This window comes from Vigna unguiculata, chromosome 8, assembly GCF_004118075.2.
Source record: "Vigna unguiculata cultivar IT97K-499-35 chromosome 8, ASM411807v1, whole genome shotgun sequence".
Taxonomy (NCBI): domain Eukaryota; kingdom Viridiplantae; phylum Streptophyta; class Magnoliopsida; order Fabales; family Fabaceae; genus Vigna; species Vigna unguiculata.
In genome coordinates, this window is record NC_040286.1 from 36,709,361 (window position 1) to 36,729,799 (window position 20,439).

The 20,439-nt window shown below is 25.8% G+C and overlaps 2 protein-coding genes across 2 annotated transcripts; both read left to right on the forward strand.

Annotated features, from left to right (window-relative positions):
* Positions 1-300: 300 nt before the first annotated feature.
* Positions 301-1,100, forward strand: LOC114195484. The gene is made up of 2 exons (XM_028085972.1): positions 301-688; positions 835-1,100. The coding sequence occupies exons 1-2, from the start codon at positions 361-363 to the stop codon at positions 888-890; spliced, it is 384 nt and encodes a 127-aa protein (XP_027941773.1). The 5' UTR covers positions 301-360; the 3' UTR covers positions 891-1,100.
* Positions 1,101-9,860: 8,760 nt separating this feature from the next.
* Positions 9,861-11,872, forward strand: LOC114193191. The gene is made up of 2 exons (XM_028082909.1): positions 9,861-10,185; positions 11,652-11,872. The coding sequence occupies exons 1-2, from the start codon at positions 9,870-9,872 to the stop codon at positions 11,666-11,668; spliced, it is 333 nt and encodes a 110-aa protein (XP_027938710.1). The 5' UTR covers positions 9,861-9,869; the 3' UTR covers positions 11,669-11,872.
* The last annotated feature ends 8,567 nt before the right edge of the window (positions 11,873-20,439 follow it).

The following is a 20,439-nucleotide window of genomic DNA, read 5'->3' on the forward strand; positions in this document are numbered from 1 at the left end:
TTAATTTTTCTGTTAATTTTTTTTTCACATATTAACAAATATGAAATTTATGTTTAATAGACAATGAAATTGCATTCATTGGAAAACAACAATGGATTCTTATCAGCCACAACAAACTAGATGACTAAACAAGATAGTTTCATATTATCCACTTAATAAAAAGATTAAATAACAAAAAATAATGAAAAATATAAAAAAAAAGTCAAAACTTGCGTCTTAATCTTACTTGAACAGTTATGTTATGAACTATGTGTTTTTGTTAGGGTTTGGTGTATAAATAGGTGATCCAAAAGCGAGGATTCCACGATCAAAAGTGTGAGGAAATAAGTTGAGAAGGGATTTGAAGGAAGCAGAGTGAGAATGGGAAAGAGAGAGTTTGCATTAATGGTGACGGTTGGTGCAATGTTAGTGGTAGTGAACCTGCAAGGGGCTTCGGCACAATGTGGAGGAAACTTGAGTGCTATTTTCGAGCAATGTCAGGAGTTCTACAGACCGGATGGCCCAACGGAGCCATCTCCAGAGTGCTGCGCTGAGCTCAGAGAACAGAACATAGATCAGCAATGTGCCTGCGATTACATCGCTTCTAGGCCTCCTGGTATTGGTCCTAGGAATGGAATCGAACTCAACAGAACTGTCTTTGTCTCCAGAGCATGTGGAATCGATGTTCCTGCCGGACTCCAGTGTGGAGGTAACTTATTTATCCAACTCTTATCTTACAAGTCGATTTTGTGAGGTCAAGTTAGATATGCAAATTTCTACATGATTGTTTAGTTTTCATTTTGCATTACCTGTAACCTAACTACTAACGAATTTGTTGGTTTGTGTGGTTTTCAGATTTCACTGTTCCTCCTTATCCTGCACCTTCTTCTGCTCCTCTTCCCGAGGAGTGAAGTTGCAATCAGCATCGACGACTATTAATGCATAAAACTAAATAAGACAGCCATACATGGCCTGTACTAGAAGCGTTGATGCACGAATTTAGATTTTCTGTTTGTTTTTCTGTACTGCTATTATACTGTGTTTTTAAAATATATCGATGGATACTGATATCGATTTGAAAGCACAGTCAAATATAATACTACAAAACTACTAGTAAAGAATATGAACTCTGCTTGCACCTCTCGTGCACTGCATATTTTCATTTTCTTTTTCATGTTATAATTATGAAGTGGTTAATGTAGACACTGATAAATACTTTAGAAAACTATTTAAGGAAGACGTATAACCTTCAAATTTTGTTTGGAAAATAGAAACATATATAGTAATTTAACACCGTTTCACTTAATAATTCGGACAGGTACTTGGGGAGTGTTGATTTTAGGAGGTTATGATGTTAACCTAATGAAATATTTGTTCTAAGAAAATCATCGTGTTAAGTAACTCGATCTGTGAAAATTCACACAAGAAATAAATAAATAAATGTTTAAAGCAAAAATATAAAACTATGTATTAATTATCTCTTACAGCTTTGATAAATTATATGTTGTACATATCATCAAACTTGAAAGGTCGATGACCGATGTTGTGATGAGAATGTACGACGAAGGACATAAGAGAAGAGTCATGTTATAACCGATCGACCGACCCATACGATATGTATAATATAATATTATATAAATTTTTTAATAACAAAAATAAATATATTAAATAAGGACAAAATCGGATTATCCAACCCATGAACATAAAGTAATATAATGAAAAGGTCATAACATCATACAAAACTAAAGGGAGAAAGACAACCATTAGTGACACTTACTAAAGAGTAAAGGAGTTTTAGATGTTATGTTTAGAGTTGTAGTAATTTTAGACATGTGGTTAAGAATAAGAACCGGTTAGAATACGAAAAAGATGTTTTTGGACACTTATTTGCAATTTGGATCCATGTTTTAATTTGTGTCAAAGAAAACATTTTATACGAATTTTAATTTTTTATCATCAATAAGTTGTCAATAATTTGATTTACTGACGAATTTTGTGATTACTATCAGTAATTTCACCTTTTTTTTCTGTAATGGTATTTATATTAGAAGAAACACATTTATAATTACAAATATATATAATTAGATTACCTTAACCCATTGTTGTTTTCCCTTTTAAGGAGATAATATTGACGGAGGGTAAGTGTTTGAAAGAGGGTGCGGAAGGTTTCTGGTCTCCTCCGTTTTGCTTTGTTTGCACCGGTAATGTTTCCCTTTCATTCTTGCTCGTCCTGCACTTGCAATGGTTGGGGAATGAAAAATTCTAGCGTTTCTTCTCATGGGGTGTGGGGAGGAGGTTCGATTTCGCACCTCTTTGCTATTGCGGTGAGAAGGCAATCACGAGAATTGCTAGAACTGCTAAGAACAGGGGGAGAAAATTTTGGGGATGTCCAAAGTTCAAGGTATGCGATATGGAAATGAATTTAGTTCTGTTTTTTGGTGGATGTTGGACAAGGTGAAAGTGAAGAAGTTGTTGGGTTTCAAGCACTTACTCATTTTCCCGATCCAATCCCTAATTACATCATTTAGGGTTTCAAGCACAATGTTTTTTTTTTAATTCTCAGTCCACGCAGTCACTATGCAATACTGAAAAATAATACATAACGCCACGTCAGAAATTCAAAACCAAGTTAACGTTAAAAAATTTAACATTGTTACCGATTGCCCTGATTTAATACTCAATTATAAAAACGAGGACGAAATTGAGATCAATTAAAATACGAGGACCAATTTGAGATTTCTGAACCAAAACGAGGACCAACGAAGTATTTTAACCTAAATAAACTAAAATAAAAAATATTAACACTTTATGGTCTCCTCTCTCATACTAAGCCTACTGTGCATAAATCTTATATTCTCATAGAGCACAAAAGTTAAAAACATTACGTGTCCATACATACAACGTAATTCCAGAACCTACCACAAAAATAATATGAAAAAACAGATTAAACATCCAAAATCTCAAGTCACTTTTGATCCAATACTGACAGTGATTTCTTTCATATATCAACCAGTAGATACTTCACTTATATTTGTTTCTTGGATCTACTACCTAAAAGTCATGTTCCAGCTAGGGCCGGGCATAATTTACTAAACTATACTAAACTATAGTTAATTGTACTATATTAAACTAAAATATACTAAACTATTCATAATAATAATTGAACTGTACTATAAAATAGTTCAGTTTTAAGAAACTAAACTTATGTTAAGTTAACTAAGTTAACTATTGAACTATAGTAGATTGAAAGAGCAAAATACCTCAAATAAAATATTAGTATTAGGATAAGAATTGGACTTATGTGTTTTATATCTTACGTTCTATTCTTTCTCTTTCATATTGAAATATTTATTTTATTTTGTCTTAATTTTTTTCTTTACTCTTTCTTTGAGAAAAATATAAAATATTTATAATTAATTTATTAAAAAAAATTCTAAATTAATTCAATATCTTATTTATTTTGAATGAATTTTACTATGTAATGTTATTTTTATGTTATGATTTTACAGAAGTTATTTTTAAAAATTAAATTATGTGACAACTAACATTTTTATAATTTTTTATTTATATTAAAGTTTTTTGTAACTTAAATATTGAAATTAGTATAATAAATATAAATATTGGTACTAACGTATTTTTTATTTTAAAATCTTATATAATATTATTTTTTAGTTTTAAAATATTTATTATGTGGCATCAACTTTTTTAAAGAGAATTTATTTTAAAAAATTCTTAAAATATTAATTTTAGAACTTCATAAAATTTCTATAACATTTTTCACACAAATATTAATGAATACAAATGTTAAAAAAATATTAATTTTGAGAATTTTCTAAAATAAATCCTTTTAAAAAAATTTACGCAACATAATAAACATTGTAAAACTAAGAAGTAATATTACATAACATTTTAAAATATAAAAAATAAGTTAATACCGATATTTATATTTATTATATTAATTTTAATATTTTAATTACATGTTACAAAAAACTTTAATATAAATAAAAAAATTATAAAAATGTTAATTGGTGTATTGAAGTATGATGCATATTTCAAGTATTATTTTCTAAGCATTTTCAAATTATAAACTTTAGATTATTATTGCGTAGTACAATCATATGTAATTAGTGCAATTCAATTCAAAATCAATGCAATTCAGTTCAAAAACAATGTAGTTAAGTTAAAAATTAGTGTAGTTCAGTCCAAAAATAGTGCAGTTCAGTTCTGACGTAGTGCAGTTCATAAAACAGTTCAGTTTATAACAGTTTAGTTCAGTTTATATTATAGTGCAGTGCAGTTCAGTGCAGTGCAGTTCAGTCCAGTTTATTTTTAAGAATAACAGTTCAGTTCAGTTCATCTGAATTGTTTTCCAGTTCAGTGCAGTTCATGCGAACAGTTTTTTAGTTCAGTGCAGTTTTTGGTAATGCAGTGCAGTTTGGTTTATTTTGCCCAGCCCTAGTTCGAGCACCCCTGGAAGCTACAATATACATATGACACAACATGCCACCAAACTACAAACAAATCTATAATACCTCCATTTGAATTCAACCTACACGCACAAGTATGTGAACCCAACTTATTTGATTAAAACATATCATAATTTGAGTTGACTCACTTAATAATCTTCTATTTTCCTATTTTAGTTTATATATTTATTGTACTACACTCAAAGGATCGACTCTCTTCATTTTTTTATAGGAGTACAATCTAAGTGTTAACCTATTTCACCAAACATATTATAAAAATAGACATTGAAAATTAAAATGTCAATTTACATTAATTGGTAAATAAATAAATTAACATTCAAACTATATTCAAATATTGTTGGACACTGGTGTAAAAATAATAAAAACGTTTTTAGGTAGTTATGAGCCAATTCATTTTTAACTCGACTCAAACTTATTTAATTCATTAATTAAGTGAGTTGTATTCATATTTCACATTAAAAAAACTAAAAATGACTATTTAGATTATAATTTTGATCAAACAATACTTAATATTTTTAATTATTTGATTTTAATCATTAGATCATTTGTTTAAAAAAAAATCAAATAACAAGTTGTAAATTTTGTTGCTATTCTAACATCTATACTCTGATAATGATTGTTAAAGAGTTCAAATGCATTTTCATTCCTATTTTGTAGTTTTTGCGAAAAGCTGAACACATGCAATTGGAGAATACCTTGAAGCAGTTTTCATTGGACATGAAAAATAAAAGATACCTTATGAAAAGAAATAGCCTATATCCACTTGTTTATTTAAATGATAATATAATTAAGTTGTGTAACTTATTCAAAAAAGCTATACATTTAGAATTGTTGTGGTGACTTAGGAATAGATAAAAAATAGGTCACTAATTAATTTCATGTCAAACTTTCTCAATCTTTATGTTGATATGTTCATGTCATTAATTAATTTCATGGCCATCTTTGGTCAAGAATTTGCAATTTTACTTGATTCATTTTCATATACTTTCTCTTCATCTATGTTTGTTATAAATATTTATATCATATTTAATAATGTAATTGAAATTTAAATAGGCAAAAGGATTAAATATGTTTTTGGTCTCTCAAGTTTTAGTAAATTTTGGGATTAGTCCCTCTTCGAAACTTTATACCAATTTAGTCATCCATCTTTAGAAATGCGTGAATTTAGTCATTCTTACCAAGTTTTGTTAAGTTTATTTGACGTTTCAAGCGCATTTCATTATAATATTTGAATTGTTTATACCGTTTGACACATTTTTGCTTCAATGTTAACTCAAATATTATCATAAAATGCATTTAAAATGTCAAATAAACTTAACAAAATTTGATAAGAAAGACTAAATTCATGCATTTCTAAAGATGAAGAACTAAATTGGTATAAAGTTTTGAAGAGGGACTAATCCCAAAATTCACTGAAATTTGAGGGACCAAAAACATATTTAACCCTAGGCAAAAACATAATATTTAAGAGGGTATGTTTTTAGTTCCTGAACTTTGGCCCAAAATTGGAATTCGTTCCTGATCGAAACTTTGATAAATTTCGGTCTCTAAACTTTAAAAATGAATGAATATAATCCTTTTAACCCAATTTTGTTAACTTCTTTTTAAGTTTCAAACGTATTTCTCAGTAAATATTGGAGTTGTTTACGCCGTTTGACACATTCTCGATTTAATATTTACTGAGAAATGTATTCGAAACCTAAAAAAATGTTAACAAAATTGGGTTAAAAAGACTATATTCATTCATTTTTAAAATTTAGGGACCAAAATTTATCAAAGTTTCGACCAAAAACGAATTCCAATTTTGAGTCAAAATTTAGGGACTAAAACCATACTTAACCCTATTTAAAAAGTTATAGCATATAGAAATTCAACTTGCGCCAACTTTTACCAAGAAAATGTCACAAAAAATAAAGAGTCATGTGTCACTATATAAGGAAGCTTCGTCAAAGTAATTTTCTCAGTAAAGATATAAACTACTGCCGTGTACTTGTAGGACTCCAAATTCAAATGCTGGTAAAACTAATTAAAATGTGAATTTACTATGTATAAATGGCCAGTTAATATGCACAAAAGTCATAATAATTTTTAATGGCAATTTAATAACAATTTTTAAATAAGTTATTTTAAAATATATTAATGATAATTTTTTATTAATTGACAGTGTAAAAAAATCACATTGTGGTGCATATAAATAAAATTCATACATGTTTAATATAATTTTTCATTACATATTATTCTTTATGAAAAAAAAAAGTTTAATGATTATGAGTCTCAAATATTTTTCTCAAAATATAATTAATTAATAAAATTATGAACGTAAAACTAAATTTAGTTGAATTTAATTTATATTGATCACCCACTGTAGACCACCTTTCATATAGCTTTACTTTAAAAATAAATAAAAAATATCATAGGTATTCACTTTTAATTAAATAAATATAAAAAGTATATTATTTATCGTTAAAAAACATAACACTTCTCTGTTATAGTAGGACCTCTCTCCTCCCCTCTCTCCCAATGTAAGATCTGATTTCCTTAATTGAAGATATTAACGGAGAAATAATTTCAAAGTTGGTTAAATATAGTAACTTTACATTAAACATTGTACTGATTTTCTACTATATTACAATTATAAATGAATGGTAGATTTAATCTCTATTTAAAATAGATACTTAAATTTACTATTAAAAATTACATTTTTTTTTGTCAATTTTATTTTAATTTTAATTTTACGAAATATTTACAAATTTTGTCATGAAAAAAAAAGTTACAAGAAATTACTTTCAATTTTTTCACAAAAATATTTTGTATAAAACACTTTTCACGTAAAATTTTGTAAGAAATATTTACAAATTTTATAATTGTTTAGAAAATAATTATTCAAAAAAAAATCATACCAATTAAAATTATTAAAAAAAGACAAAAAAAAAAAGTTTTTTCTTACAAATATTTTTAACAAATTTGACAAAAATCTCATAAAATATGAACATTTTGTAATGATTATTTTTATTGCTTAAAATAGTGCAAGTATAAGTAAAATATTTTATTTTACTTCTAAATGTATACCGATAAATCTCCTTACCGATAAATCTCCATATAAAATTTTGACTTGAATAAAAATAGGTACACAAATAATAAATGTAAATATGTATTTTTTTTTACATCCAATACAATAATATTCAATATAAATACACTTTTCATAGGTATACAAGAAAATTATCATTTAGAAACCAAAAATAGTTAGTCAAGTTAAATATCAATTTACAAAATTAAAAATTATTGATTACTAAAATAATCACTATTATAAATAAAAAATTATAATTAGTCACTGATTAATTAAAGACCAATTTAGAAACTAATTCATTTTGGTAGTCAACCTAGATAGCTAATTTTATCATAAAAGTGCACCAGAACAATTTGTTAATGAACAAAAATCAAGGGGGTGAATTGTTTTATTAATAAAATTAATACTTTTAAAAAATTTTAAAGAATTTTATGGTTTAAATTAAACCTCGGTTCCTTTACATGCAAGAGTGGATAATTTGATGAGATAAGGAAGAAGATCAACATAAATATTTTATACTCGTCTGGATAAAAAGACTCTACACCAGTTGCTAATCTCTTAAACAAAGAGATTAACTCAATTACTAATAATAATCACTTACAATCAGATTAAGAGAATAAATGATTAGAAAACATCTCTCTACAAGAGATGAAGAGACACTTCCTCTGAATCACACAAAGACCAACTTTCCTAAAACCAGTACTAGCACCCAATCTCCTAAGAACTCCCCTTAGGAAAAGTTATCGTTATACACACATTAGGTAGGTTTTTCAAAACTATCTTTTAGAACACTTAGAGAAACACTTGCAATCACAGTACTAGAACTCTAGTTCTCGAAAATGTAAGTTTACAAGTGAAAGAAAGTTCTATTTAAAGAAGTTTGAAACCTACGTCAAGAAGTTGAAAAGGCAAATTCAAAATTGACAGGGATAATTAATTATCACTTATGAAAATCATTCCAGTGTGTTTTCTATAAACAAAAGTTCGAGGTGAGATAATCGATTATTCCAATGGATTTTCTGAAAATGAACACAACTTCAGATAGTTGATTATCCTAAATGATAATTGATTATCACAACGAGTTTTACAAAAATAAAAGGATCCAAAAAAATTAAGATTTTGATGTTGATTCTAAGCTAAAACATAATTAACTTATTTGCAGAGGACTTTAAACATCAAAAACTTATCTTCCAATTTGCTTGAGATTTCTTGTGATCATCAAAATCTTTTTAACTTGAAGTCTTATAATAGTGACTATTTTTTGTAACCAATACCTTTTAGTTTTGTAAATTGATATCTAAATTAGTCACAATAATAATTAATAATTATTAGTCATTAAAATTTATCACTTGAAATTTTCTTGTAGCATACTTAATTATGAAAAATTTTGTAATGTTTATTTTAGTCAGAAATTTTTTTTTTTTTAAAAATCAATTATATCTTTAGTTATAATCCACCACATTTTAACGTCATCGATTATCTTTCAAGAATAATCTCCTCTAAAAATATTATCTTCATCTAATTAAATAAAATTTAAAATCAAAGGTTCTTCAAATTTGATTTGAAATTATATACTTCATGAAATGTTATTATCACATATGCCGAAAAGTCAAATTGAAATAATATTATTTAAGATCTTTTTAGTTAGTTTCATATTTTTAATGTGCAATAGAAAATCAGGTAAAATTGTTTTTCTTTTTCCTGAATTTGGTATAGTTGATCAAAACAATTTCCTTTCTTTCTTCCTATCTCTACAAATCAGTGAATACAAAAACATCCACAACATGTGTTTTTCATTTCTCCATGAACAGAAACCAATATAAAGTCAAATATCTACAACAATACAACAACATCTTCGTCACCAAGTCATAACATATATGCTGTTATTTTAGGTTTACAGAGATTTCACCGGAGAGAACGAACATCAATGAAATTTGAATTTAACCACATAAGATATTGATATCACTCTCAATCCAAAATCTTAAAACAATAAATTTATGGATCTTTATCTAATACTTTATTTTTTTTATTTCTAACCAATGTAAAACTTAGACTCATACATAAATTCTTAACCTATGGTAGCATCCTAGTTTTAACCAAAAGCTTCTGTGAATGCCCTTTACTGATTGAAGAACCCTAAACTGAAGCGTACTACTTGAGCCAACCCTTGACAGAAAGTCAAACACCGACTTAATCACATTTTAATAACATAAGGAAAATAATGACAAGTGGTTTACTTTGATTATTAAAAACAAAATGGCTTAAACCCTTGTGTTTGTGGTATAAATATGTGATACGAAATCCTCATTCCATCGATGGTGATGTTAACGTGGAAGATGGGAAAGAGAGAGTTTTCAGATGCGACAATGTTGATGGTGTGTGGGATTGTGGCGATGGTGATGGTGCCACTGATTTCAGCACAATTTGAATGTGGTAATGTGTTTGCAATTTACTGGGAATGTGATCAATACATCCAACGGTCAGGGCCAATGGTTCCACCATCTGGGACATGCTGCAGAGCACTGGATGGCAGTAATGTCACCTGTCTCTGCCAATATTTTGCAGAATATGAGTCGCGTTACAGCACGGAAAAAGTTGTCTATGTCCTCAGTGAGTGTGGTATGCCACTTGCTTCTGGAACCAAGTGTGGAAGTAAGTTCTCATTTTCTTTTCCTTCCTATATATACTTTTACATATTTTCATATATTAATAATTTATATATTTTATTAAAACACTACTAAATATTCTGGTATTAAATAGAAATTTTTTGTAAATTTATTATAAAAATTTGCAAAAAAATATTTTTTCTGCTATTTTTTCTAAGAATTTTAATTGATAGATAGTTCCTTCGTGAATAATTACTTCCTACAAAATTATAAAATTCGCAAGTATTTCCTATAAAATTTGTTGTGAAATTTGTTACGCAAATGAATTGGCAACAATTTCTTGCAATTTTTTTTTTCATAACAGAATTTATAAATATTTTTTAAAAAAAGAAAATTCAAAACAAAATTGACAGGAAATATGAGTTTTTTTAGTAGTGAAATTAACATAAATATAAATGCAGTGTGTAATAAACATTTTAAATATTTATAAATTATTTAAATTTTAAAAGTAGTAATTAAAATAATAAGATTGATAAGAATAAAAAGTGTATATAAGTATAAATATAACTATAGATAAAATAAATTTTAACTATTTAAATAAAAAAATATTATAAGTAATATCGTGTAAATAATATTATGAATAATTTTAAAAGAGTAATTATTAAAATAATAAAAAAGTAAATAATTGTTTTATAATGATTAATTATTTAAATTTAAAAAAAGTAATTATTAAAATAATAAAACTCAAAAATAATTTTTTATTATAAATAATTATTTAAATTTATAAATTAGTATTTAAGAGAATAAAATTAAAAAAATAAAATAAAGTACCAAATAGAAATATTCTCCTTGTATATAATTATAGATCATATAATTTTAAAAAGATATAAAATGCAAATATATTTGGAAGAAGCCGAGAGAAGATATTAAGTGATTAGTTCGGAGTTCTTAGTTAGTGTTAAATATTGAGTAAGTATGTAGTTTATCGGATGATAAAATTATTTTAATTTAATGAAAAATAAAACAGTTTTATTGCAATTTTAAAAATGTTAAATTATGAAAAATAAGAAGTAACAAAATATTTAATGGATAAAATAAAATAATGCATGAATTAATTTTTAATTTTTCGTGTAAATTTGACTTTTTGACATCTTTATTAATATTTTTCTTTTGCAATTTTTATTTCTATATAATAACCGTATAATACTTAAATTGTAATAACGTTTACATTTACTATAAATTTTACTTTTATAATTCAAACTCATATAAAATCATGTCAACATAATTAAATAAAAACGTCTAACTATAAATCAGAATATGTCATAAAATTCACTCATATTTTAATAAATATTTATTTACACTTCAAATTTCTAAAACATAAAAAATGAAATTATTTATTATATTTAAATATTATTTTAGTATTATTATGTTGATATTGTTCCTTCGTATATTTTGTAAGATAAAAAATATTTGATATTGAGATGACTAATACTATCAAATTGTGTTTTTCAGATTACACTGCTCCGTAGCTCCGAGGGAGACGCATGCATACATATATATATATCTAAATAAATCAGCCAAACATGGTCTTGCATGCGTTGTCATGTCTTACTTTTTTTTCTATTATTATTATTATTATTCCGTTCCAGTTCAATGTTAATTGATGCAACAGGAACATGGTTTTTCTTTAGTAATGTCATTATCATTAAGTGGGAAGCGACTTTATCAATATAATATTTCTATTATAAGGTGAATGTTTGAAGAAATAAATGTTGAGATTATCGATTACAGTATTTGTTTTTTTCTTAATTAGTCGTGTGTTCTTAATTTTGGTTGAAAATTTTTAAGTAGACTTTTTTTTCAATTAATTTTTTATTTTTTTAAAATTATCACATAGTAATATTTATATGATAAATAAGAATATATTGTCTGATTTAAAATAAAATAAAATAAATATAGAATAAATATTTGTCAGATTTAAAATGTTAAAATGAAAATAAATTATAAAATCAATTTTTATTATATAATTAAAAAAATAAAAATAGTAGATTGTTTAAATTATTAATATCTATAAATTAAAATTTAATTATTATTATTATTTTATAATAATAAAGTAATTTAATATATAATTATTTTAATTTAATATGTTAAAAAGTCAAAAAAAATGTCCTATTTGACAATTTTTAACCAAAATTGTAACCAAATAAATATTTAAGCATTATTTTTTCATCACGTCTTTTCCTAATAATTCTTCGCATATTCTAATAAATTATTAAATACAAATGAGTAAATTTAACATTTTGTTTATAACATAAGCATTTACCAATTCTTTTTTGTTTTGTTCCATCATTTTATAAAGTTAGTTATAAAGTTAGTTGTTTTCTTTAAATCTCGTATAGATTAAAGACAAGATCAATTTACATATATAAATAAATGAAAATCTCACCTTACAATTTATTTTATAAGATTAACTTAAATTTAAAATTTATCAAATAATCAATTAATGTTTAATTTCACACCTAAAATGTATACATCTCAATGCAAAAATATGTTAAAAGTTTTACACCGACCATAAATAAAAGACTAAATTATAATATATAAATTTAAATTTCACCTTATAAGTAAGTTTATTGACAACATATAAATTCGGGTAGAAAGTTATGTTTCAACTTAAAACAAGTTTGTGGATTTAGGGTATGTTATAACTAATATTTCTCAATTTAAACATTTTAAATATTCAATTTCAAGTATAAGTCAATAACAATATAAAAGCAATTCATGTTAAATTACAATTTTCGAAACAAATATCAATATAATTTCATTACCAATAATAGTATATAAATCAAGTCAACTTTAAGAACAAAATAAATTATATTACCTAAAAATTACTTAGAATCCAAGTAATATTTAAAAAGGTTTGAAGATTTACCAAAATCGTGTAAACTTACTGTAATAAATCAAACAAAACAAAACTTCATTATTAGGTTAAATTTGTTGGAAGAATATCTTTTTTTTTTTCACGTAATCAAATTAATAAAAAGATCAAACACAAGTTGAATAAGGAATTCAAAAATTTTTAAAGTAAAAAATCACTTACACCAAATTAAGAGATATGATTAGGTGAAGATAATTTTGACAACATCAACTAATACATGATAAGTTATGATTTTGAAATTCAGAAATTATAATAGAAAATGATGGAGGGAAAAAGGGATTATGACATACAAGAAGAAGAATTAAAAATAAATAAAATAAAGCAAGAAAAATGCGCCAAAGCTAAAAGATCTTACACATTTCTTTGAAAACTAAGAATTTTCGAAAAAGTTCATTTTAGTATGTGTTTTTGTTTAAACAAATAAGGGATAAATACACATTTTAAAATTGTATTAATCTTTTTGCCACAAAATAAATTGTAACGGTTGTTAAGTTTGCTTGTTACTAGTTTAGTGTCATTAATTATCTTTCATTACAATAAATTCGTCAAATCATCTTGCTAAATTTTAACCAGTAATAACTTTGGTGTAAGTTGTACCCCAAAATTAATATAATCAGCTCCATGTTCAGATAACACTAAACTCAGTGGATTAAAATTCAAAGGCGTATAATATCCTAAAAATTTAAGCAAAGCTTGGTTAATTTATTTATTTTTTTTGAAACATTATATTACACTTTATAAGGGAGATAAAATAAAAATTAACAGTGTGCTATTAAAACTAATTTTATTCGTTCCAAATTAATGTTAACCGAGGAGAAAATATTTCGAGTTTATATGTTCGAAAGACAAACCATTAGAATAATACAATAAGATACAATTACTCGTTTTAGATAAATATTCTCATTTCTTTCTGTATTATGTTGTTATCAAGAAAAAAATAATAAAAAAAGTTAAAATATAGAAGAAAGGAAAAGATAATATATGATTTTTGGTTTTGTTTTTCCGTAGGAGTAGAAGAAATCATCATTTTGGTGAGTGCGTGTAAAAAATACGTAACAAACCATGTTCAATATATACATTATAAATGGTTAACAAAAATAATGCACATTTATTATTATTCTTAATTTAAATAATATTTTGTGAGTTAACTTCCTAATGAATGCCATTATAATTTCCATTAAGAAACCCCCACTAATATTATGTTTTCAATGTATAATCAATGTGATTTACTATTTATTATTTATCATTCGATAAAAGATAAGTACAAAAGATACATTAGTCAAATTGCTATTTTAGTAAAGTTATTTACTTATTTTCTTAATTTTCCAGAAACACCTTAATTATTTTGATATGGGTGAATCACCTTTTTTAACAAAAGCTATATAAAATATAATGCCTAAACTTAAGTTTCAAATGTTATGCAATAACTTATAAAAGGTAAACATCAATGCCCTTTGTACACATCAAGAGTTTCGTTGTAGAAAAAATGTTCATGTTGAAAATACAAGAATTACTCATTTTTATCATCAGTAATGACGTTTAGTATATAAGTTTTATAAATTTTTAAACTATTTGAAATATATTAAATAAATTTAATGGAATGTATACAATATATTTTAAATTATATTGAAATGTTAACATATCCAATTATTAGATTTATAAATTATAATGTATACATATCCAAAATACCAACTTTACTATAAATAAATAAATAACTTGATTAGTTCCTCACTTTATTCGTACAACCACAGTTTATTATAATATAATTATGTATTAAAAAATTGTATCCTTTATTTACATTTTTTGGTAAATCTTATCCTTTCTTTAGATATTTTCTGAAAAAAAAAAGCATTATGTAGTTGTTAAAAATGAAACTTAAAATAAATTTAAGAATTTTCGAAATCTAAAACAATTAGTATCAGAATAAAACTTTAGATTTTTTTTTTTAAAACCTAAAACAAGAGTTTTATGTGTTTGGCCATTGAGTCTTTCGATTAATATGAAAATGTTAGCATCAATGCCGTAAGAACTTTTCGCTTTTATTTTAAGTTTGAAATAGTCTACACATAATTTAAAAATGAAGAGTTATATTCTACGAATCAATTTATGTATAAATTAATTTTAATTTATAAAAAGTAATTTAAATTTAGTTATCACTTACAAAATAATATCATTTGCTTATGTTAACATGCACAACTTAGCATCTCTAATATTGTTTCCTTACATGATTGACTCTCTTTCTTTCTCACTCACCTTGACATTGAAATTTTAAAATTTGAACTTCTTTCTATGTATTCGTTTAATGAGAGTCGTTTATGATTAAAAAAGGTAATATTGTAATATACTTTAATTTTAAACAATTTAATCTTATGACCTCTAAAAAAACTATTTTTTTTATCGATAAAAATATTTTATAAGGAACTTTCATTAGAGATGTTTTGTTTGTAAGGAAAATATAATTTTGTTTCATCCAATATCAAGAAACAATAAAAAGGGAAAATAAATCGTACAAACGAAGAACAAATAAATGCGAGAAATTTATACCACTTTTAGTATTGAACAGGAAAGAGAAACAAGTGCAATTTTTTTTTTAAAAAAAATGAAGAATATAGTTAACAGTTAAATAATAAATTTAAAAAATAATTTCAACATATATGAGTAAGGTTATTATGAGTGATAAAGAGGGTGGCACACAGTTTAAGGGAGAGTCTGATACTGTAAATTTGCATGCGTTTTGTTTGGGCGTTGTGAATGCATTCTAATTTGTTGTGTCATAAATAACTGTCACAAAATACTACGATTGGGTCTCTAAAATTTGCATGCGTTTTGTTTGGTTCTTGGTCTGAATCATTCAACCTAATTTCTAATAAATACTCTCACAAAGTCCAAAGACATGCAACTTTATCTGTGCACTGCAATTTTTTGTGTGGTCAACACTGTCGCAAGAAGATAACAAATCTGTCACTTATGTTTCTTCTGTTTTCACTTTTTTTCTCACATGATGTCTGAACATTAATCAATTCCGTTATATTTTAAATAAAAGTTGATATATTTTATATGTTATTCAAATTTGAAAGTGTTCAGAAAAATTGTAAAGGATAAGTTAATACATGTTAATATGAGTCTGATAACACCTTTGCAACTACAGCGGTTAAAATGGATTGGTATTCGTGAACTAATTTGGTTCATTATAGGTTTGGACTAAGTTAAATTGAAATTTTTTTACAAATTTCAATATGGGTTGATTTTTGACTCGACTCATCCGGGTTGAACCCATGGTGAACCGGATTGGTTCACTACCCTGCAGATAAAAGGGTCATACAAGTGTTTTTTATTAAGTTGGACTTTACATTTTGGTCATGTTAGGTTGTTTTTTTTAGCCAACACATAAATAATTTATATTTTTTTATTTTGGTTTGTATTTGGATTGTATTAAAGTTTATTTAGATTTTAATTAGAATTATAATTTAATTTTGATTGAAAAAAAATAAAAAAATTGTATTTTTTTTAATTAAGTGAATCCGTAAGTCAATCCATTTAACCCGCTAACCTGTGGTGGGTTGAGCCGGGTTCGAATTGTTTTGGCTCGCTAAAAAGTGAGCCGGGTTGGGTTGGCTCACTAAATCATCAATCCGTGATGGGTTAAACTGGGTCAACGTAATGGGTTAAACCGGATCAAGTTTGAATTACCCGTTTTGAGAGCTCTATCTGCAAGCTTAACTATTTTATGTATTTCTACAAGATTAAAAATAATCTATCAATTTTTTTCTCAAAGTGTTTACTTTATTTTTCTTTTATGTTATGTTGAAGATTAATATTTATCACTATTTGTAGATATCGAATATTAATCATCAAATAGATGTACTGAAAAGAAGATTTGTCTCATTAGATAATATTAATGTATTAATGTAACATTTGACTTATCTTACAATTTTTCATATTGAATTGTTATCTAGTCCAAAAACTGTGAAATGTGGGAGATACATATTGAGAAACATATAATAATTTTCGACATTAAATAAATGCCTTAGATCAACAAAGAATAACTATCACTAATGGCAAAGAAAAACATGAATTCTTTGCAAAATCCAAATAAATACAACTTCTAATTCTAAAACACAATTCCGTCAAAGTTCTGCGCAAAATGTGATCTTCAATTAAATTATTTTTGCCATTTTGCACCTGTAACAAAAAAACGCCATAAAAAGAAATGTGTTTCTGCATTTATAAAAAATGATTTTATTGTAACTTAATTTTTTCATACCTTCACATACGTGTAAATTAAATAAAGAAGATGCACCAAGTAAATAATTCTTTACATCCTCGATTAGAGCAACAGAGAAAGATTTATTATGTATTGACTCAAAAGTCTGCATTCTGGTTAATTGAGAAGATTGATCCTCTATAATATATCATGAAATATAGACAAAAATCCTACAAATAGTATTAATTATCACATTAAACAATATTGTAATTCAATTATTGAACTATAGTAATATAACAATTATTGAACAAGTAACTAAATTATCATAATTTAACAAAGTTTGAGAAAAGTGAGAGATTTACATAGAAAGGGTATAGAAAGGGTTTAGGAAGGTTACTTATAACACAAGGATTGTGATTATGAGTAACATAAATAATGATGGAATCAACTAAATGTCCATCATATAGGTCATCCCGAAACTCTAAACTAAAATTGAAACATAGAAATTATCTACAAAATCCTCAAAAAGTATAGGATCTTCATATATGAGTCATGCAGATTGAGGTTCACTACAAAAAAATGTATTTTAGCGATCACTGAATTTGGTCACTAAATAACATAAATCAGTCGCTAAAATCATCTGCGACTGAATTAACGACCGAATTTATGGGGTAACAAAAATCTTGGTGACAAAAACAATAGCGACCCATTTTTTTTAGTCGCTAAATAGCTACTGAAATATGGGTCGCTATTTGGTCCCTAAAAGTTGGTCACTTTCCTAAGCATAAGAGACCAATTTAGCAACCATAAGTGATATTAAATTCGGTTGCTAGTTTGGTCGCAGAATGTAGGTAGTTAGCGACCAATTATTTCGGTCGCTAAAGTATGATTATTATATTTATGTATGAGACAAACCGCGACCAATTAAATCGGTCACTAAAGTATGATTGTTTTAGTGATATACAATTTTTTTGGTCGTTGAAATGGTGGCAAAAAATTTTGTGAACAGGGACTAATATTTGTCGGTCGCTAAATTGGTGGCAAAGTTCGAAGACTAACAACGACCCATAAAATCGGTCGCTGATTAGCAAAAAAATGATTTTTTTTTTATATTATTTACAATTTTTACCTGGTTAAAAACAATATTTTTACCTATTTATGAATGATAAAATTTGATCTAGCTAAGTAATAACAAACTACATTACATAATATAGTAAAGTGTAGTACATACATCACAAGTGATAAATATATAACATGATCCAAAAGAACAAAACAAAAAAAGTTTCAAAGTGTGCAACATTGAAGCAACTATATGTTAAGGTCGCTATTTCAGTCGCTGATTAAATTTATGTAAGTACAATAATATTTTTGTCGCTATAGTGGTCGCATATTGCAACAAAAATCATTCAGTGACTAATTCGGTCGCAAATAGCAACCTATATTTTTCAGTCGCTAATTTCGGTCGCTAAAACATTAAATTCTAGTAGTGGTTAGAGAAATTCAAAGATACCTCCATTGCTTGCTTAAAACAAATGTTTGGAATGTCAATTTTGTTCAATCCGTCTTCTTTCTTCCCTCTATTCCTTAGTGGATGCAAAATTGGCATTCTAAATATTTGTTTTGAGTAAGCTATAAAGATATTTTTAGACTTCTTTATTCGTTCTTAATTTGTGTTGGAAGTTCCACATTGACTAAAGATAAGATAATTTTATACTATACAAGTAGGGTACAAACCTTACATTACAAATAGATTTTATGAGGTTGAAGTAGGCTTTAAGTCTACTACTTAACATAGTATCAGACGTGAGGGGGTGTGTTGAAAATCCAACATCGACTAGAGATAAGACAATTCCATACTATATAAATAAGGTGCAAACCTCGCCTTAAAATCCGATTTTGTGGGATTGAGTTACACTTTAAGTCCATTTATTACCAATTCGCGTGACTCTACCGTTTAAGATTGTATATATTTTGAAGATCTTTTATCTTTGATCTTCACTCAATTTTGCTTTTGACGTAGAAACCAATCTTATAGGAGACAAGTTCACATGTCAGAGTTTTTAAATTCAATTTGGTTTCAATTATCTCACCAGATAAAATCATGTCAATTATTGTAGATTGAATTGATTTTTTAGATTAATTTTACAGCATTTCTTTTATATTATTATTCATACACCACTTGTGCATATTAAGTTACCTATTGGATCATTATCTAACTATTTGTAGACATTGATTTTTATATAATATATTTAGTTCGTGGTTAAATATCTTATATTCTTATTGATACAGGCGGATCAATAAGAATATGATAAAGAAAGAAAAATGAAAAAAAACCAAAGTTTATTCAATAAATCTAAACATAGAAGTTAACAACCCTTATATTATAAAAAGTAAAATAAGAATTCGAATTGTGTACGTAAAAGACCAGAACCCTCTTTATATATAAATATATAAATATATAAATATATTTATATATAAATTGGATAATATTAATTTGATTAGTTATTTTTAAGAATTGAGTTTATAATTAAGCTAATGTTAGATATCACTTAATTTTTATTTCATCTTCACGTGAAAATTCCATTCCAACAAATGAAAATAAAAATAAAAGTAATGTGAATAAAACATGAAAAATCATATCATAATCAAACTCATGATAAAAAATTACACCTTATAAAGAAAACATTTAATATTATTATGCACTAGAAATACTTGTAAGGTTATTATTTAACCATCCGCTATTATATTGTTATCCGTTCCAATTGACGACTCAATGCTTAAAATAGTTTAAATGATTCAATTTAAAATAAACTTGAAGTGATGATATTCGTGGAGTATTTAAGATATTTTCTTGAGCTGGTGAAATTGACAATGGTTTATTCGATGGATGATTTTGAAGATTATCCAAGCAATAAATTGTTTTTTTTTTGGTTCAATTGAATGGTTAAGTTGAATAAAAAATGAGATGATTATTGTAAAATTTAAAGTAGATTATAAACTACTATTTTATGAGACCAAATTTATGTAAATATAATTTTATTGTGGTACAATTGAACAAACTTGATAATTGACACCATGATGAATGCCAAGAGGAAATTCACTTACTCTCTGCCATATGCCTTTTTAATTTCAAGAATTTGGAAATGCACACGAACTTGTAA